The sequence below is a fragment of the Rhinolophus sinicus genome, chromosome 8 (assembly GCF_057876585.1).
Source record: "Rhinolophus sinicus isolate RSI-liver-muscle chromosome 8, RSI-T2T, whole genome shotgun sequence".
Lineage (NCBI taxonomy): Eukaryota > Metazoa > Chordata > Mammalia > Chiroptera > Rhinolophidae > Rhinolophus > Rhinolophus sinicus.
In genome coordinates this window covers 72,401,718-72,422,322 of record NC_142508.1, presented here as the reverse complement: position 1 = coordinate 72,422,322, position 20,605 = coordinate 72,401,718, and the positions used below count along the sequence as shown (strand labels likewise).

Below are 20,605 nucleotides of genomic sequence, written 5' to 3'. Positions count from 1 at the left end.
GAAACACCTGTGAGAGGTTCTAGCGTGCCTTCCCCAGCTGGCCTTTGGGGCCTATCTGAGCAGCTTCTCTCTGCTTCCTCTTCAGAGCCAGCCTGCCCCCAGTGCCAGCCTTCTGTCTTTCTTCTCTCTGCTTCCCTGCATACCCACAAACACACACACGTGCGCACACACCCATGTTCACACTCACACATGCTTACTCTGTCAAAGTGTCATTGTCACCCTCACTCACCCCTCTTCCTGTCCCTCTCCTGGCCCAAACCCTTCCTTCCTAAGGCCCTCTGCCCAGGGCTCAAAGGGAGTCACCAGCAGCTTGATGTTGCCCCCACCCCGCACTGGAGAGCAGCTGAGGACCAGGGCTGGAGCAGGAAGCTGAGCTGGGTCCTCTCCCTCTGCCCCCAGGAGGGCAAGACCAGGCTCATACTAGAATACCCGCTGGGGATCCCTGTCTCCGTGGCTCCCTTCTCACCACCCACACCCTCCTTCTGCCAGCTGTGCTTTGGGAGGCCTCTGCCAGGTTCCTGAACCCTACTAAGAGCTAGGTGAGCCACAGACAGCACAACCTGTCCTCATCACGTGGTTGAGAAGAGGCTGCATGGGACACAGGCTGCCCGGCCCCCAGTCCAGGCTCGGCCATGTACCAGTTAAGTGGTCCTGGGCCAGATCCCACCCCTCTGACTGTCTCTGTAATGCAGGGCTATGGGTGTTATTCCAGGCTTGTAACCCAGTCATTCCCAGGCCTGTAGAGTGTCAATTAATGGGATGCTTGTTAAAACCAGCTCCCCAGTTCCACCCCAGACCTGCTGCATCCTACCCTAAGTGCGTGGAGTCCATGAAAATGCATTTTAGTCAACTTCCTGCAAGGTTCTGACCCACAGGCAGGTTTGTGACACCTTGTGACAATGGAGACAGGCATATAGGATTGAATGTAGGCCATGGTACCCGCCCCCCCCAACCTCAGGATTTGGAAGTTAATTCTGATGGGAAATGGGAAGTTAGGTAAAGCTTCAAGAGGAGTGTGTGTCTTAAGTGACTCTTAGAAGATAAGTTGAATTATCATAGGGATAGGGAAGGCATTCTAGCCAAAGGGACATTCTGGAGGTGGGGTGGGTGCTTTTGTGGTCCACAGTGTGTGTAAAGGGAAGGAGAAGGAAAGGAGTGGGGGACCAGGTCTGGGACACCTTCCTGGAGAGGCGCCTGCCTGGGAAGGGTTAACTCCAGAGCCGCCCATGTCCTGTCCACTCAACTTCCACCTTCATCCTCAGAGGAAATGAGTTTTCCAGGAGCCTGCACTGGAGTGACTCGTGGCTGTACACGGTTGGCAGAGGAAGTGACTCAGGCCCGGAGGGAGAAAGTGAGCTGTGGGTTTCTTGCCCATTGCCCCCTCCCCCACCACGAAGATGGGCAGGGCTGGGCCTAAGCTATAGCCAGAGCCCCTTCTCCTGGGCCCAGACCAGGAGATGGGTCGGGGATCGCAGCTCAGACAAGCTCTGGTTACTCTCTGCTCTGCCTGGATCCTTGGGGGCCTCATGATAGTGGCCCCCATTGTGTCAAGCTGGGTCGGACTGTTCTGTTCTGTGTGTGTGTGTTTACGGAAAGCCTGAGGTCATGGCGGCTGATGTGGGAAGGAGGCTGGGGAGTGGGGGCCCCCTGGGGGCTCAGTCCCCAAACTCTCTCCCAGGCTGGAATTATCCACACTACTTGTGGTCTTGGCTGCCCCCCATTCTTCTTTTCTTTGGGGATTCTCAAGCCAGGGGAATGTGCCTCTTGAGGACTTTTGCCAGCACCAGGTCTGCAAGGAGTTCTCTAGAGTGAGACCCAGGTCTGTGTCTTGACTCCGCCCATGGTGATCATGGAAGAGATAGCCCTTTCCTAGCCTCAGTTTCCTCATGTGTAAAATGGCAAAGCATTAGGACCAGCTTTGCTGAGTGGCTCAGTAGATTTCATGTGACAGGTAGGTGCTGTTGTGAGAATGCCCCTCTCAGCTGCGCCCCAGTTCTGGCCTGTGCTGTGTGAGGTTGATGAGGGTCTGGCCTGGGGGGCCAATGGTTGGTTCTAAGAGTATTGATGGCCAAGGCCTATCCAGCTCTTTGGGTCCACAGAGACCAGGGATGAGGTTCTGTCTGTGTGGTCCGTGTGGAGGTTCACGCATGGGGTTCAACCTTCAGAACACAGACCCCCTCCTTCCTGACTGAGCCAGGTGGGGCCACCCGGGGTGGTGCAGGGTATTCTGCAGCCCTGCTAGAGGTGCTGGGAGAGTGAGACCTCTGCCGTGGACACTGACGGCGCCTTCTGAGTGGGCTGTGTGGGGTGACAGGTGTGTGTACAGCAGCAGGGTGGGGGAGGTGTGGTTCCCTGGTCATGGGCAGCGATGGCGTGAGGGAGGGAGGAGAGGCCAGGGAGAGGAGCAGGGGAAAGGATATCTTGTGGGTGGGGGTGGGGGAAGTGCCAAGTGGACAAGCAGGACAGCACCCGCCCCCTGCCCCGTCTGGGTTGGAATCTTCTCCTTGTCCCCAGTCTGTCTCAGCGGGTTCTGAGGATGGCCTCAGGTCCAGGCTGCAAGGAGAACTTTTCTGGGTGGGGTTTCAGTCTTCCCATTGCTCTCCCGGAAAGGAAGTTTCATGCTCTAAGAATTTCCCGTCAAAGTGCTCTGGAAGTTGAGCTGGCTGTGAAGGCCATGTGGGCTGGGCATGGAGGGTGGGAGGGGAGGCAAAGCAGTAGGGGCCTGTGACAGGCCTGAGGGTTGAGTAGGGGCAGGCATGAGCTGGTCAGAAAGTATCCAGAGATATTTAGCTGACACCTATGGCACTAACACATGCATGGCTCTAAGTCCTTTATAGGTATCAATTCATTTAATTCTCATAATGACCCTTGAGGTGGGCTTGGTTTTTCATTCCTGTTTACAGATGAGGAAATAGGAATTAAAAGGTCCAGAGAGGGTGAGTAACTAGCCCAAGGACACACAGCTAGTGAGTAGGGGAATGAGTCTACTCCACTAAGAATGGATTAAAGGAAGTCAGGCAGCTCCTCCCCCTCAAATCCCAAGAATGTCAATGGGGACAGAGTTGTCCACCTTGGAGTGGCTGTCCAAACAGCCAGGGTAGAGTGGGGGTGAACCAGGAAGTGTGAGGGGCATGCATCTGGTCCCTTCCTTGTCTGTGTCCCTCCCACAGTGGTGCAGCCTCGCTTGTGCTTCTCTAGTAATAGGGAGCTCACTCCCTGTTTCTGCCTTTTTGCTCTCAAAGGTCAATCCAGGAGGGCTGATACAAAGCAGATGATTCTGCTCTCACCTGGGGCCTTGTCTACTGACAGTGCTAGCTCAATTTAAAGGTCAGGGGGCCAGAAAGACACATGGATGCTGGCCAGCTCCATCCTGCTTGCTGTGTGATGTCAGGAACTCATTGGCCTTCTCTAGGCCTCAAATCCAGATGCCATAAAATGGGGAATTTGGGCAAGATTCTCATAGTGATCTGTGAACTATGAATTCACAAAGGTAGAACAGTGGTCACAGCAAGGAGGGCTGCCTGGAGGAAGTGAAATTTGGATTGGGGATCAGAGGTAGACAGCGACAGAGACTGGCAGAAAGGAGAAGGAAAGAAGGGGTCCAGGAAGGACATGTTTCTCTCCCCGGATGCTGGGTTTCCTTCTGCTGGCCTAGGATGGCCGGAGGTGGTTTCAAAAGGAGTCAATATGCTCAGAGAGGCCTCAGAGTGAAACCTTAAAAATCACAACCTAGGAAACAGTCGCCATTCCCTAAAACACTTTCACATCCCTCTTCTAAGGGGCCCTGTGATGCTATCAGGGCAGGATGATGAGCCCAAAGGACCAATGATTGGACTGACAGGCCCAAGAAATTGGGGTTCCATTGTACATGGTGGGACACAGGAGAGTGGCTCTAGCTTGAAAGGGCCAGGTTAGTTTGGGGAAGTCCTGGCCCAGACAGGAGACAATGAGCTCCTGCCTGGACCACCCCTCCCTTTAACACTGCCCTCAAATAGACCATCCAAAAGCCACCTCTTCCTGGAAGCCCTCCTTCGTTTCTCCGAAACTCAGACTCCTTGTGTGCCCTTAGGTGGCCAAGCTTCCCTTCGTCTGGCTTGTGGCAGATGATTGCATCTGTCACCACAACCATATGCAGTTCCCCACAGGATGAGGATGCCATTTCATGTCTGTCACCACCCAGCTGGCAGTGGCAAGGGCCACCAAGACCCCTGGCATCTCTACGAGTGCCAGGCACGCAGGTTCCCTGCCAGACACTGCACTTCTGACCAGGCAGGAGAAGATCCTGGCCTCTGGAGTAATCTTGGGCAAGTCATTTAACCTCATGGACCTCAAGTTCCCTATCTGTGAAATGGGCCAACAGTAAGGCCCACTTCAATGGATTGGATTGAGGATTAATATGGGTATGGGGGTGGGGTGGGTCAGCACAGACTAGCAGAAAGAGCTCAGCTAATAGAGGATGGTGGGGTCAGAAATGCCCCCTCTACACCGGGATGGGGGTGGAGGTGAAGGTCGCTGGGCCTTCCCCAACTTAGTCCGTGGCTGAGTGTCTCCCTGCGAGGCTCAGACGACCAGCAGTGGTTCCAGCTGCCCAGTGCCGTGGGAATTGGCTCCCCCTGATGGTCATGATATGAAGCGCGCTTTCCCCCGACCCCTGTAGAGGGCGCCGTGGGTGCGCTGATCCTTCACTCCATTTCTTTCATCTGTTTACCCACCCAGCCTCCTTGCATGGTCTAGCAACAGCTCTGTGCACTAGACCCTGTCCACAGAGATGGATCAGGAAAGAGCTCTCTGCCTGCGCGAGGAGGGAATGCACCATCCCACACTACCCCGGGAGGCTAACGGAGGGGCCCCTGGCCAGTGGTGGAAACCAAAGGAGGCCAGGACTAACTGCAGAGGGAGTTGAGGAAGGCTTCCTGAAGGAGGTGTACTCTGAGCTGGGTCTCAGGGATGATGATGGTGAGGTACCTTGGGGAGAATCCTGAAAGCCCTCTTTTTCCTGCGTCTCCTCCAGGCCTGGAGGGGTTCCAGGTGGTGCTGTGGAGCCTTCCCCACCAATTCTAGCTAAGATTACCGTATCACTGCTGGGTCCAAAGGGAGGTACTAATACTGGCTTCATTTCCCACGGCTTACACAAGGTCATGTGGCAAGCGAGAGATGGAGCCAGGACGTGAACTCAGCTGGCCTCTGGACGGCCACCACCTCTTGATGCTCAGCCTCTGGCAGCTCTGGGGAGGTCCATGGGCTGTTTCCACACGTGTCTCCCCACTTCACATCCCACATACTACCCTGGCTTCCTCCTCTGCAAGGCTGGCCCAACCACCCTGTGGGCAGGCCCCTGGCTAATACTCCTGGTCTCTTTCAGGCAGTGACTTCTCAGGGTGACTTCCGAGGAGGAAGATGGCTGCCCCAGTGCTGCTGCAGACAGCACTGCTCCTGCTGGGTCTGCTCCTCCTGGTTCAAGGTAGGCTTTCCCGGGGGTTCCCTAGAACTGTTGTGACTTAATGTTAAAATGGATCCATTTCTAGGACAACTGCCAGTACCTCCACTAATCCCTTTGGTCAGGCAGAGGCCTGCAGGCATAGCTTAGAAAGTGGGTGGTACCTTGGAGAAAAGAGAAAAAAAGACACCTTTTTTTCTGGCAGATGCAGCCCTCCAGTGCACAGCTTGGGATGGAACATGGACTGGGTTACGGCCCTACTCACCTCTGTAGCCAGAACATCCTTGTGCAGTGCACAGCCTGCACAACTGTCTATGGCAGACATGGCCTCATTAAATACCTATTGCCATTAAAATTTTTTTGCCTTTGAAATCATTATTAATCTTGAGTTTTTTCATATGGTTAAGCCAATAGTTTTTGAGCAGGGTGGTAGACACATTTTTTTGTAGCTCCTTTGAGGTATAGGTCCTCGAAATGTGTGTGGGTCCCAGGTGCTGGGTTCCTGTGCTCTGGGTCCAGGGCCTGCCCCTTCCCATGCCCCTGACTAGCGCCTGCCCTAGAGTCCCATCTGCAGTCTCTGCCTTCTCAGGTGCCCATGGCGGGGCCTTCCGGGAAGACTTCCGCTTCTGTGGCCAGCGAAACCAGACGCAGAAGAGCACCCTCCATTATGAGCAGACGCCAGAGTTATACATCTCCATCAAGAACTCCGAGGCAGCCCTCACCGTCTATGCCCCCTTCCCTAAACACTCCCCAGCTTCCCGATTTTTCCCTGACCCCAGGGGCCTCTACCACTTCTGCCTCTACTGGAACCGCCATGCTGGGAAATTGCACCTTCGCTACGGCAAGAACGACTTCTTACTGAGTGACCAAGCCTCTGCTCTCCTGTGCTTCCAACACCAGGAAGAGAGCCTGGCCCAGGGCCCCCCACTGCTTGCCACCTCTGTCAGCTCCTGGTGGAGCCCCAAGAACACCAGTCTGCCCAGTGCTACCGGCTTCACCTTCTCCTTCCACAGTAAGGCTACTTCTAGGCAGGACGAACAGCTTGGGCAAAGGCCTGGAGGCAGGGAAGGCAGATCGCGTGGCAGGCTTGAAAGTGGATGGGGTCTGAATGTCTGCACACACAGCTTGGGCTTTATTCACAGGTAATGGGAAGCCACTGAAAGTGTCTGAGGAGGGGGAGAGTGTGATCCAAGGTGTGGAAGGTTTGTGTGAAGGTAGGGGTGCGGGTAGAGGGGCAAAGTTCATCCAGAAGCTGCAGGAAAGGTCCAGGTGAAGGAGGATGAAGTCTGAACAAGGTGGGTGCAAAAAGAATGGAAAGATGGGACTGGATGTCAGGAGCCAGGGGGAAAATTCTGCTTCATCAGCATTTTCATAGATTGTTTGCCCCGATTTTGCAGAGGAGGAAACCGAGGCACAAAGTTGTACATCTAGTAAGTGGGGGACCCAGCAGTTGATTGGCGTGGGGGTGGGGTAGGGAAGAGCAAGAGACGTCAAAGGTCAGGAAAGCAGCAAGGCTGACTCTGAGGGGTGAAGGCTGCGTGTGCTATCTGGGGTGTGACGGGTGTGATGTAACTGCTGTCTCTCATTAAGCACTGAATGGGGGGCAGGGAGGAGAGGGTGGCCAGAAGGAGCTGGAGGCTTTACTGGGGGGTCTAGGATTTCCCTGATTCTGATCCCTTCCAGGCAGCTCCAGTTTGGGGTAGGGGGCTTCTGGGAGTGTGGTGTGGAAGGCACAGTAATTTGAATGTATTAGCAGCTCCAGGCCCAGGAAAATGCTGGGGGTGGCAGAAACAGGCCGGCTCCTGGCCCAGATGCTATCCAGCGCAGCAGACAGGGGCCAGGTAGTCGCTGGAGCTCCTCACCCCCAGGCTGGGATTCTGCCCCAATCTGGGAGGGTTTAGGGCAACGTTAGGCCCAGCTGCAAACTGGCATCCTGAAGAACAGATCTAGCCTGGTCTTGTTTCACTTGTAGAGAGTTGTTGTTGTTTTTGTTGTTGTTGTTTTAAACAAACAAAACCAAAACATGAGCCAGAGGTTTCAAATCACTTAAAAATCAGACTTTCTCCTTATGCATTCAGATGTGGCTACACGGGGCCTTCCTCGATGGCACAGGGCATGCCCCCCCCCAATGTGTTCCTGTCCCCAGCTGCTTACCTCATCTGAGTCCCCATTTGACCCTTGCAGACACCTAAATCTGCAGCCCTGGGGTGCAGGGTACCCAGGTGGAGGGCCTGGAGCCTGGGGGTGTGGAGTCCCCAGAGCCACCACATGAGTTCCCCCCAATCCCTCTTGAAGGGGGCCTAGCTGGGCCTGGGCCCTGGAAGGGGCCCTCCCAGCTCCATGCATGTTGTCAGAAGGGTGCCCGGGCGGGTGTGTCCCATGCTACCTGCTGGGGCTGCAGCTGATGGAGGTTCCACAAGACAGAGCCTCCTCCGGGTGGGCCTCATCTCTGAGTGACCTTGAGGGAGTTCATTCCACTTCTTGGAGCCTCAGTTTCCTCTTCCACAAATGCGGGTGGAAGTTTTCAGAGTCATGGGAGGATCATGAGTGTGGTACGGCCCCTCAACCAGGTACCGTAGGTAAGTCTGTCTGTCCCTCACCCCCACGCAGATCCTCCCCGGAAGGCCTCCCACAATGCTTCGATGGACATATGCGAGCTGAAACGGGACCTCCAGCTGCTCAACCAGCTTCTGAAGCATCCTCGGAAGAACTCAAGGAGGCCCTCAGCTACCCCTGCTGGCCAGTGAGTGAGGCTCCCAGGGTGCAGGTGGGGAGGAGTATACCCCAGACCTAGACCTCAGCAGGTTGGGGACCAGAGTGGGAGGCCCAGTGGAGGTGTCTCCCAGGGCTGGAACGTTCTTGTCTTTCCATCTCTTCCTGGAGGAATTGAGATACAGCCTGCAGGCCAATTCCCACATCTGCCTGAGTCAGTATAGATAAATGTCACTCTTGCCATCCCAGGATAGTACACCCAAACTCTCTCCTCACCAGTAAAGGAGAAATGATGAGCCCATTTTAGAGCTCAGCAGACTGAGGCCCAGAGATGGGTAGGGCTGTTCCATGACCGCAGAGTGAATCAGTCCAAGTGGAACTAGGCCCAGGATACCCCCTGCCCTGTGCCCTCTCCTTTCCTCTTTGTCCGGATGTTTCAGCTTCCTCTCTCCTTCCTGCAGGTCACTCTCTCTGTCCAGCTTTCATCAGGCTGTTTTTCCTCTCTTGCCTGCTCTCGTCTCTCCCCTGACCCTCTGTCCCCTCTCTCGTCTCCCTCTTTCCTGAGTCTCCCCTTTTCCTGTCTGCCTTCCTTCACCCCTGGGTCCCCTCCCCGGAAGTCACCTACCCTCTCTCCCCCCTGCCAGGCGACTGCAGAGCTTGGAGTCGAAGCTGACCTCCGTAAGGTTCACGGGGGACACAGTGTCCTTTGAAGAGGACCGGGTCAACGCCACAGTGTGGAAGCTCCAGCCCACAGCTGGCCTCCAGGACCTGCACATCCACTCCCGGCAGGAGGTCAGGGGTCAGGGTCTGGCGGGCCAGGGCGTAAGCAGGTGTGGAGGCTGTGAGCATTCCCCTCGCCCATGCCTCCTGGAGCCAGACGTGTGCTGACAAGCCTCAGGCCCAGGGAATACCCTCTATTGGTGGCTACCCTGTGGCACTGAGGATCCTTCCTGGCACAGTGGTGGATAGACCTGCCCCCTGCACCAGCTGCTCCTGCGGCACACTGTGTGAACAGCAGACGGACCCCAAAATGCCTGTGCATGCACTTCCGTTTTGACACTGCCCCATGAGTGGGCCTGGTTAGCTGGGAATCAGCCACATTGCCCTCATATCCCACCACACCAGTATGCTAATAGGCGGAGTTGGCGTCTGAAGCCCAGACTATAGAATACCATGTGATTCACCCAGGCCAGTTTACCCCTGGGGCCCTGGGCTCTAACCACAAGGCTCCCCAGCCAGTGCTGATGACAAAAAAAGGAGGGGTGAGAAGGGCTGTTGTGAGAGGCATGGCTTCCTGCAGGAGGTGGGCTTGGAGATGGCGGCATCAAACTCAAATGCCCACAGGACCAGGCCTCAAAACAGACACCAGAGAATGGGGGGTGGGGCCGGCTAGAGACAACTTCCCGATGGCCCCGGAGGCATTTGAGTTTGATGCTGCCAACTCTAAGCCCACCTCCTGCAGCATCCAGGAAGGTGTGTGTGTGGTGGGGGGGTGGGGAGTGGAGAGGATCTATGGGCTCACCTCTGGCTGCGCCTAAAGGGACTCTGGTCTGCAGGAGGAGCAGAGTGAGATCCTGGAGTACTCAGTGCTGCTGCCCCGCGTGCTCTTTCAAAAGACCAAAGGCCGGAGGGAGGAGGCTGAAAAGAGACTCCTCCTGGTAGACTTCAGCAGTCAAGCCCTGTTCCAGGTATGGGGCCCTCATCCTCATGCACTCCCCTGGGAGAAGCAGGGTCTGTCTGACAGACATGGAAGCAAGGCACGGAGCCTGGCTCCTCTTCCAGGAGAAAGAGCCTTTCCTTGTAGAGTCAGAAATGGGACCGCAACAAGTAAATCTCCCCGGGAAATGTCTGACTAGTATTGTTCTCACTACAATGTAAATGACTCCACATGCAATAATTGTTTTCAGGGGAAGACTCAGCATGTCAGAGCAATGTGCTGGGGAGAGACAGGAGTCTAGAGAGCCTAGGGGCTTCTGGGCCTTTCTTCTCAGCGCTGAGTCCCCTCCCTACTCTCCTCCCCCATCCCTTCTGTCTAGGACAAGAATTCCAGCCAAGTCTTGGGTGAGAAGGTCTTGGGTATCGTCGTGCCAAACACCAAAGTAGCCAACCTCTCGGAGCCTGTGGTGCTTACCTTCCAGCACCAGCCACAGCCGGTGAGTGTAAGCAAACCAACCAAGGAGACGAGGGTCCCCATTTGGCCATGTTCTCCTTTCCTCCCCCTGTCTTCTGAATCCCTCGTCTTTAACAAAATGATTGACTATCTGAGGGCACCAGCCAATTGGGTCTAAATGGGATGGTGGCCTGACACTGACTTCCTCAAACCGGGCCATGAAGGGGTGAAGTGTAATGGGATCCACTCTCCCTTCTTGCCCTTACAGAAGAATGTGACGCTGCAGTGTGTATTCTGGGTTGAAGACCCGGCATGTGAGTGTGGAAGGGTCTGCGTTGGGCAGGTATCTGGAGGAGAAAGGGGGTCTGGAGGGTGGGGGAAATGGGGTTAATTGAGGAGGGCTTCATGGAGAAAAGTGGGCTTTGAAGAGGGAATGATGGCAGAAGACCAATCTGCCAGGTGGAGCCACGGCTCAGAAGAGTGACACAGTCACGCATTTGGAGGGTGGGGTACAATGGGGTCCTGGGGAACTGGGCTTGATCGGAGCCCCATGCTGTCCCCTCCTCAGTGAGCAGCCTGGGGAGCTGGAGCGATGCTGGGTGTGAGACCATCAGGAGAGAGACACAGACATCCTGCCTCTGCAACCACCTGACGTACTTTGCAGTGCTGATGGTGAGTCCCCTTCCCGCCCAGTAGCCACACTGCAGGCTGTTCTTGCTGTGTGCCAGTCACTTTCCCATAGTATGTCATTCATTCCTCACAACAACCCTTAAGGGGGCTCCTATTGTCCCATTTTATAGATAAGGTAACCGAGGCTCAGAGAGCTTAAGCAATTGACTCTACGTCACACAGCTAATAAGTAAAAGAGCCCTTGCTGTTGAGTCCCATGTTTTGGCACATGATAAAAATGCAGATTCCTGGCCTTACCTAGAATTCTGATTCTACAAGGCAGGGGTATGTTTCTAATGAGCCCTCAAGTGGGTACTGAAGCCCATTATGGAGACCCTTGAGGTGGGCGTCAGTGGAGATCTCAGAAGCTTTGTATCCTGGTTTATGCTCCCCAAACCTTAGAACCCAGTATCTGAGGGACTGGAGTGCCCTTCACCTCTCCTTGGGGGTGAGTGCTCCCTCCCTCCCGGGAAACTTAGTCCTGTGTGGAATGTTGTAGAAAAATAACTAGTGCCAGAATAGAAGAGGGATTGTCTGGTGATGGTTCTTGACATTTGGGGGTCCGGGACCCATTGGAGAATGCGGTGAAAGCTGTAGACCTCCGTCCAGAAAAATGCATTCATGGGGCCACAGGTGGCTCCGTTTGGGGAGATGGCTCATAGACTCCCGAGGCCCACCCCGGGACCACAGGCCAGCCCTTCCCTGAGGGGAACCGTCAGTGTCAAGTGGGGATGCTGACGCCAGCCCTGACCTATCTCGTGGACCCAGGTGGCCTCCGTGGAGGTGGATGCTGTGCACAAACATTACCTGACCCTCCTCTCCTACGTGGGCTGCGTCATCTCCGCCTTGGCCTGCGTCCTCACCATCGCTGCCTACCTCTGCTCCAGGTAGGGCCTGGGAGGGGCAGGAGTCGGGAGGGAGAGCCTCCATTCCAAGTCCCCAGGCCAGGACACTAGCACCATGGGGACCCGCCCTGGAGACTGGCCCGACTGACCCTGAAATGTGTGTGTGGTTGTAGGTGCCATGGAGGTACAGTCAGCTTGCCCCTGGGGGCTGCATTTCCTTCTCAGATCTGTGGTGTTTGGGTAACAGCATTTACCAATTTTATTAACTGAAAACATTGAAAGTTGGGAGAGTTGACATAAGAATCTAGATTTCTGCCTTTGAATAATCAGATTGATACCACTGGGGGCACATTTAATATGATGCTAAGAATGATAATTGGTAACACTGACGTGGAGTTTCCCATGTGCCATGCACTGTTCTAAGTGCCTTCCACGCGTGAACGTGGCTCCTCCTCACAAAGGCCCTATGAAAGTGCCCAGAGAGGGTAAGTGACTCACCTGAGGTCACATAGCAAGGAAGTGACAGAGGCTTGAGCTCTGGCAGGCTGGCTGTTACTGGAGCCGAGTGGCAGTGGCCGCTATGGACAGCACAGCCTGGGCAGCTCTCCAGCCGCACATTCTCTGGTGTTGGTTTTGAGGCCTGGCCCTGCAGCCATTTGAGGTTGACACCCCTCCACCCCACCGAGGCTTGTTACCCCAGTCATTTGGGTGCCTTGAGGAATAAGGAGACCCATGGGAAACCTTTGGTGGCCTGAGGTGCGTCTTCACCCACCATCAGACTCACTGTTTTTCTTAGGGGTCTGGATGGTCAGTGCTGGGCTTGGCCTAAATGGAGGTCCACCTGCAGTCAGGGCCTGGGCCTGTTTGGGTGGAGGGAAGACACCCTTGGTTTTGTGGGATACCCGGAGTCTGCTCACTGTCCTTGAGGAAGAGGAGGGGGTGTGGAGTGGGCAGAGCACAGCTGGGGTGGTTGGGAACGGGAAGGAAAGGCCGATGGTGCCCTGGATCAGGGAGAATCCTGGGATGGGGGTGGGCTGGGATGTACACACACAGACTTGCAAACCTAAAGACAGACACACATACCCCACACTCAGATTCACTGATGCATAGTTGTGTAGACAGACAGGCAGACACAGAATATGTGTGGCATGGATTCTCCAAACCAGCAACAAACCCAGTCTTTCCCCCTCTGACTTTGGGAGCATCTGGTTGTTTATAGTGACTGTCTGCCTATGGCTGCTGTTAAATGTGAACACAGTGCCCAAGCCCGTGGGTGCTGGGCACACAGTCAGTGCACAAGTCCAAATGAGAAACAGCCTGACTATAGCCACAGGAATAGGATAGGAAGAGAGCGAGAGAGAAGTCTGGGAAGGCTGCCTGGAGGAGGAGGAGGAGGTCACCCACCCACCTTTCCCCACCGGTCACCAGGGTGACCCTGCCCCCCCACGCCTCCCCCATCCGGTTCAGGAGGAAGCCTCGGGATTATACCATCAAGGTGCACATGAACCTGCTGCTGGCTGTCTTCCTGCTGGATGTGAGCTTCCTGCTCAGCGAGCCGGTGGCCCTGACGGGCTCTGAGGCTGGCTGCCGTGCCAGCGCCATCTTCCTGCACTTCTCCCTGCTCGCCTGCCTCTCCTGGATGGGCCTCGAGGGCTACAACCTCTACCAACTTGTGGTTGAGGTCTTTGGCACCTATGTCCCCAACTACCTGCTCAAGCTGAGCATTGTGGGCTGGGGTAAGTTGACGGAAGGGGTAGATGGGCCCACAGACCAGCCTTGGCTTCTGGCAAAACATGGACACCTAGTTCTGTTTCTCCAACTACCTCTCTGACGACTCCCTCACTGCTTTCTTCACCCCTAACCCCCATCCTCAGGGGTACTTTACCTTGGTTGGGTCAAGGTCCCCTTTAGGACGATGAAGTGGTGAGCCCTGTCCCCAACATACATATTCTCTGCCTCGCTCACTGCCTTCAAAGGGAAGTTTGCAGACAGAGCGACCACAGATGGCTGTGTCACATATGGATGTAAAGGCTGTGCACTGCCCAAAGGCACCCATCTGGGGGATGAGTGAGACTGTAGTTCTCCATTCACCTACTTCACCCAGGTTGGCAGTGGCCCTGCCTGTGGATCCTATTGAACCTCAGGTGACAGATTCTGTGGCTCTGCCATTTGTTCTTTGCCAACGACAACCCAATTCACCGATGGCCCAGACCTCTCTTATTTCAGACCTGGAGCCCAGGGGGTCACACCACAAGTCCTTTGAACATTGTACAGGACCACAGACCTCTACACATTCCTCACCCCTACTTGTTTCTTCTGTATTTTTCATTTCGCCCCATCTTGGTTCACTCCATTGATTTACATGACTTTCCGTCAGTGTTGGCTCTGTGTCAAGATCCAGGTGTTTGGGGGTAGATGACCCCTTCAGGGAGCTCTCAATGTCCACCTCATGGACAGGGCAAGGCCCAGTGCAGATGTCCCCTGGGGCCAGAACTCTGGACCTCCCCCCGAACTGTCCCCCACCCCACCAAGGTCCTATCCGTTCCTCCCATCTTTCCTGTGACATTATCCCCTCCGCAGGGAGGTGCGGCTCTTTTTTCTGAAAGGCCCTTAGGATGGTGAAGGGGCAGGAGTAAGGTCAGGAGAGATGGGCTTCCTCTGTGGGAAACCCAAACTGGAGTGGGCAAGGGGAGGATCCTATCCCAAATGGGACTGGGTGGGCTCTGGGAGTACAGGCCTAAGAGAAGATGTCGCCAGAAGGCAGGGGAGGGGCGAGCCTCACAGGGTGAGAGATGGAGCTCCACACTTTGCTGCCTGCAGGCTTCCCCATCTTCCTGGTGACACTGGTGGCACTGGTGGACGTGAACAACTATGGCCCCATCGTTCTGGCTGTGCAAAGGACGCCGGAGAGTGTCATCTACCCTTCCATGTGAGTGTCTGTGTGAAGTGGGGGCAGGGATGTGGGCTTTGGGCTGCAGAGGCTAGCAAGCAGCCCGGGCCCAGGCCACACTGACCAGGAGATTCCTAGGTACCAGGCTGCTGGAAGTATTAGCCTGGCAATGGCCAGAGCACTGGGCTTAAGGCCAGGGAGGGTGAGAACAGGCCTGGATCTGCTTCTCACTCACCGGATGACCTTGTGCAGGTCCTCAGTTTCCCCATTTGAGTAGGAGTGTGGGTTGGAGCAGATGTGCCCTCACCGTGTTTTTGCTGCACTTCTGTCTCCTGGTGCATATAAAAGACTGGGGCCCAGAGCGGGCAGGAATCCATGCCCCGCTGCCCAAAGGCACTGGGCTGGGGGATGAGTGGGGCTGAAATCCATTCTTCCTCCACTCACCTGACTCTCCCAGGCTGGCAGTGGCTCTGCCTGTGGGTCCCCTTGGATCTAGACTAGAATTCAGGGTTCCTGAGCCCCAAGCTGGGAAGGAATTCTCCCCATGCCTCAGTGTTTTGAAATTTTCAGTTTTTCACATCATGACCTTGTACGACCTGGATTATTATTTGCTTAATATTTTTCTTTAAATTGTCTCAATTTAAATGTATTTACAAATAATATCACATCAACTATACATAGGAAATAAGCGTCACTTGTCAGAAGTAGTGAGTAATCGGGAAAATAAACATGGGGGGCAAAGAAACCTTAGTACTAAATGCTGGCTCACAGCTGTGAGCCTGAGGAAAAGGGAAACCAGCAAGTGTTCGAGGCGTTAAAAACATGAAATGGAGCCTCTCCCTTGATTACGAAATGGAGCCTCTCCCTTGATTACAAAGAAGGAATGAAGGAGAATTGAAAAGAGGGTGACTTTTTCACCCTATGGGCCGGTGGTGTTTAAAGCAGCTCCCCTGTGACCCAGACTCCCTGTGACGCATGTCATGCCCACCCATGGCCCAGGAAGCACTGTGTCAGCCCTGCCACGCTCTGAGGCCTCACGTACTGGTCCACAGGTGCTGGATCCAGGACTCCCTGGTCAGCCACATCACCAACATGGGCCTCTTCAGCCTGGTGTTTCTATTCAACACGGCTATGCTGGTCACCATGGTGGTGCAGATTCTGCGGCTGCGTCCACACACCCAGAAGTGGCCCCACGTGCTGACTCTGCTGGGCCTCAGCCTGGTCCTCGGCTTGCCCTGGGCCTTGGTCTTTTTCTCCTTTGCTTCTGGCACCTTCCAGCTTGTTGTTCTCTACCTCTTCAGCATCATCACCTCTTTCCAAGGTAGGTATGGGAAAGACCCCACCCCCTGGTTTGGGCAGAGTGCCCATACATGGAGCCCAGGGCAGAGATGACCCAGGCAACCTGAAAGGGTCCCTTCTCTGGGCCTCGTTTTTCCCATTCATAAAATGGGGGCATCCAGGTCACAGTCACCGAGTCTTTATTCAGTACCTACTATGTGCAGGTACCAACTTGAGTTAAGCCCTGGAGCCACAGTTGCAAAATGGCTGGGTAAGGGCCTGGCTTCTACGGAGCTCATCTCTAGTGGGGGCGACCGAGTACAGGGAGCAAGCAGGCAGCCTTCCAAGGGGATCTCAGAGAGCAGGGAATCCTGATGGGCTATATGATGGACAGTCTGGGCTGAGGAAGGGGCCACTTTGGGGAGGGTGGCCAGGGGGCCTCTCTGTAGAGGAGAGACATTGGAAGACAACAGGAGGATCCAGCTGGGGAGAGGTCAAGGGCCTCATTACTCTAAGTGTGGTCCTTGGACCAGCAGTATCAGTACCACCAGGAGCTTGTTAGAAACGCAGACTGGTGCGTCCCCGCCGTGCTGAGTCAGAATCCACATTGTAACATACCCAGGTGACGCATGAGCGGGCTGTAGCTAAGGAGGCCTGGCCTGGGGGAGGAGCACTCCAGGCAGAAGCAGCAGCAAGAGCAAAGGTCCTGAGGTTGGAACAGGCTGCGTGTTGGGAGAATAGTGAGGAGAAGTGGGGCGAAAGGGTAGTGACTGGGGGCAGAGGGGCAAGAGAAGTGCCTGGAGCAGAGGGGCAGGGATGTGAGGGCCTGGTGTGATGACAGAAGAGTCCCTTCCTGCTCTACCTGCACCCTTCCACCCCGCCCCCCACATCACTCACACACACACACACACACACACACACACGGACACCTGCACACCTCTGCCCTTGACTGTGTCGGGTGGGGATGGCGATTTGCAGAGGGACCTGGCAGAACAAGTGTGGGGTTGAGGGAGGGGAGTTTTTCCTTCTCACCTGTGACATGAAGGGGACTCTGTAAGGATTATAAATGATACCCATTAATCCACACCAACATTCACTGAGCTATTAATAAATCATAGTATTATTATTTGGAGAGGAGAAGTATCGAGTGATTAAACCAGTGGGCTCCAGAGTCCAGCCTCCGCTGTTTGACTTCTGGTTCAGCCAAGTCCCCTTACCGCCCTGGGCCTCGGTTTCCTCGTTTGTAATACAGAATAGTATTAAATAGGTCTAACCTCATAGGAACCTCAAGAGAACAAAGTGAGATGGCATGCAGGGAATTGCACAGGGCCTGGCACATAGTAGGTGCCCTTGAGGTCACATCGGTCAAGAAGAGGGCAAGAGGCAGCTCTGAGTCAAAGCGGCCCTGGGAGGGAGGAGTGGGTGGGGGGCTGCTGCCAGCCTTCTGATCCCGGTGCCCCTTGCTACCCACAGGCTTCCTCATCTTCCTCTGGTACTGGTCCATGCGGCTGCAGGCCCAGGGCAAGCCCTCCCCGCTGAAGAGCAGCTCGGACAGCGCCAGGCTCCCCATCAGCTCGGGCAGCACCTCATCCAGTCGCATCTAGGCTGCCAGCCACCCACCCAGTGTGAAGAAGCAGAGATGTGGCCTCCCCTCACCACTGCTTGTGGCCCCTGCAGCTGGGCCTGGCTGTTGGCAGGTCAGCCAGAGACTTGAGAAGGCCCGAGGACCTCGGAGGGTTGGAGCTGTTGCCATGGCAGCTGGACTCCCAGGCTGGGCCTTCTGAATTGGCACGTGGACTACTCAGCTTTCAGGTCCAGCTCACAAGTGTCTCGGGAGTGGAACCATCCTCCTGGCCATCCTAACATGGGGCTAAATGCCAGTCTGGACCCGCCTGCACTGGGCTCAGCTCTTGTGGCTGGAGATTGGGAGCCCGCAGGCCCCAGAGTCAGGTCCCAGACCTTTGGAGACCTGGCCCTGTGCCCCCACCCAGGACAGAAATGTGCCGTAGCTATTCTGTTTCTGGTGAGCACCACAAGGGCACTCTGCAGCCCTGTCATTTTAACACAAGGGTTGGGGCCAAGCTTCAGACCCTTGGAGGAGGAGAGCCCCTCCCCAGGGCATAACAGCAGCTCCTCTGCCTCTGAGCTCAGGGCTTCATTCTCCATCAGCCTCCCCGGCCCCCCTCCTCCCCTCCCCTGTCCTCTACTCACAGCCCGGGGTCCCCGGTTCCAATGGTATTTTTGGGTTGTGGTTCCCAAGAGCCGCCTGTGCCTGCTGTAAACCTTTATCTACTGCATAGGCCTTTGCTGGCCCCTGACTCAGGCTTAGTTTAGACATTCTGGGCTGGGCTAGGTCTGTCTGTCCTTCTGGGCCTCTCTATAGACTGCATCGCAAGCCCACACCTCTCAGGAGACCTCAGCCTCTCCCAAAGTCCTCTGGTGGCAAAAGCTGTGGAGCATAGCAGATCCAATTTGTCTCTCTCCCAGCACTCTGAACCCTGAGACATGCCTCCCCTGGTGACACTAGCCTAGAGCCCATCACAGTTAATTTTGTTGGATACGGGTGACCAGTCCCAGTTGAAAACTCTCAAGCTAGTGTGTGGGGCGTGCATGAGACAGAAACTCCTGCATCTACAGGCAGGGGGCTGGGGGAGCTACCATCCTGGCAGGAAATCCAGGAAGACTTCCTACAGGAAGGCAGCACTTGATCTGGACCTCAGCCTAAAAGATGGAGAGGACTTTCTTTTAAATTACAAGTTCATTGTCTTTTGGTGTTACAAAGAAGTACATGTTCATTGTAGAAAGTTTGGAAACTGTAGAAGAGTACAACGAAGAAATAAAAATCAGCAGTTGTTATCACCTCACAAGCCAATGTAAACATTTTGGGGCATTTCCTTCTGAGTTCTCTTCTCTGCTTCTAGTAAGAGTCACTGATCCAAACAGCTTGGGGCCAATCAGGAAACATGAACAAAGAAGAGGACCACGTGTGGAAAAAAAGAAAAATCTGCTGGGAACTTTTTCAGGGCGGAGGGGAGGGTAAATGGCAACGTGGTGTCTGTGTTGGGGAGCAGTGGGGGGGGGGTCCTGTCGTGAACCGGAGGTGACAAACCCATACTGAGGGGCCGCTGCTACTCATCTCCTGCCAGTCGCTGCCTTGCAAGGATGAGGGCCTATGTAGCCAGACCATCTGCTTTTTATGAGAAATGAGAAATCCAGATTGTGGTGATATAAAATCCCCCAATCTAAATATTTGTGGCTAATCCAAAATATTTGCTGGCCAAAGAAATCACAGTTGAGGGCTGAGTGCAGCCCTTGACTGGTCACCTCACATATGTAACCAGTTTATTGACCAGAGGAATGAAGTAGGTGGGCTGCAAGAATGAAATGATTGGACTATTATCCCATCAGGATCTTCACCCTTGCTTGGTCTCCCTTCCACGTCCCATGGCACAGGTAAGGCAGATCAAATACATTTCTGAGTTATGACAACAGTCATGATGTTTGATCATTGCTATTTGTATCGAAGTTGAAAAGCCCTGTGCAGGTCCACCCAGGACCACATCCAAGCTTTCTGACCTCCAGTCTCCTCCCTCTGCTCCTGGCTGCTTCTGGGGAAGCATGGGCCAGGAAAGAGGCACAGGTCTCTGGAGTTGGATGGGATGGGTGCAAAGCCACCGTGGCAGCCAGGGATAGACGGGCAGTGTCCCCCGGGGGGTATGAATGTGGGATCTTTGGGGACCTGCAGGGACCTCTATACGTGGGAACCCCCTGCACCCTGCCTTTTTCCAACTCCTTCACCACTCCTGCCTCTTTTGTTGGTCTGTGCCTCCACTTTTCTCCAGCTGCTGAGGACATAGGGCAGCTAGTGGGAGCAGGGCCAGCTCCCCTCTCACAGACCTGTCACTCTCTGCCAGAGAGTCTCTCAGAGCCCCATCACTTGGCTAGACCTGAGGGGGTCACCTCCCTCCGTGCCCAGGGAGGTAAGGAAAGGACCTAGCCTCCACCCCAGGGAGATAGCACTCCCTCAAATTCTCTTGAAGAATGCAAAGAACTCTCTTGAACACCTAGTTCCTGTTTTTCAGGCCAACTCGGGTAGTGGGGAAGGGGTCCTGGGTTGTGTCCCACTTTTGTGACAGGTCCTGGATGGGCCAGCCACCTGACAGCTCTGTGGCGCTCCTTGACCTTGTTGGCTTTTGTCATGCACTTCACTGGGCTGTGGGACTTTGGACAACAAGACCACTGTACCCACCAGGACATGACCAGGTTTGCATCTGGAGATATCCCTTTGGTGTGGGAAATGGATTAGAGCAGCCAGAGGCGTGAATGCTGGTTGAGCCTGGCCAGAGGACTGGAGTCCTTGCTCCTGGAGACAGAGGCCTACTTGGAGCCATTCAGACAAGCCCGTGGTGGGAGGTGGCAGAAGCGGAAGCTCTAGTTCTGCTTGCCCTGGGATTTGAGGGTCCTACGGCTTTGTAAGTGGCTCTAGCCAGTCACCGGCCCCCATAAGGCCTAGGAGAGGTGGCCCTCTGGCCCTACCCATGCCCCCTTTGTCACTTTGCCAGCCTCCCTGTCTTCCCAGGTGTGCTAAACACTCTGGGACCTGGTCTCCACAAATAGGCACCGTGAGCCCTTCTGAGGACCCCGGCCAGGCCAGGTCTAGTGGG

The 20,605-nt window shown here is 55.0% G+C and overlaps 1 protein-coding gene across 9 annotated transcripts in view; it reads left to right on the top strand.

The window, feature by feature from the left end:
* Positions 1–18,808, top strand: part of ADGRG1 (adhesion G protein-coupled receptor G1) — a 64,721-nt gene extending 45,913 nt beyond the window's left edge. For 5 of the 9 annotated variants that reach the window (XM_074314825.2, XM_074314822.2, XM_074314821.2 and 2 more), the window contains 13 exons: positions 5,363–5,461; positions 6,027–6,449; positions 8,048–8,180; positions 8,794–8,941; positions 9,706–9,837; positions 10,186–10,302; positions 10,528–10,573; positions 10,828–10,931; positions 11,697–11,815; positions 13,241–13,509; positions 14,594–14,702; positions 15,716–15,984; positions 17,415–18,808. In XM_074314825.2, coding sequence (XP_074170926.1) covers positions 5,398–5,461; positions 6,027–6,449; positions 8,048–8,180; positions 8,794–8,941; positions 9,706–9,837; positions 10,186–10,302; positions 10,528–10,573; positions 10,828–10,931; positions 11,697–11,815; positions 13,241–13,509; positions 14,594–14,702; positions 15,716–15,984; positions 17,415–17,545 — 2,064 coding nt within the window. In that variant the 5' untranslated portion in view covers positions 5,363–5,397 and the 3' untranslated portion in view covers positions 17,546–18,808. Of the gene's footprint in view, positions 1–5,362; positions 5,462–6,026; positions 6,450–8,047; positions 8,181–8,793; positions 8,942–9,705; positions 9,838–10,185; positions 10,303–10,527; positions 10,574–10,827; positions 10,932–11,696; positions 11,816–13,201; positions 13,510–14,593; positions 14,703–15,715; positions 15,985–17,414 lie in introns of all 9 variants that reach the window. The other 4 variants (XM_019754445.3, XM_019754464.3, XM_074314820.2 and 1 more) reach the window with 1 other exon arrangement.
* The last annotated feature ends 1,797 nt before the right edge of the window (positions 18,809–20,605 follow it).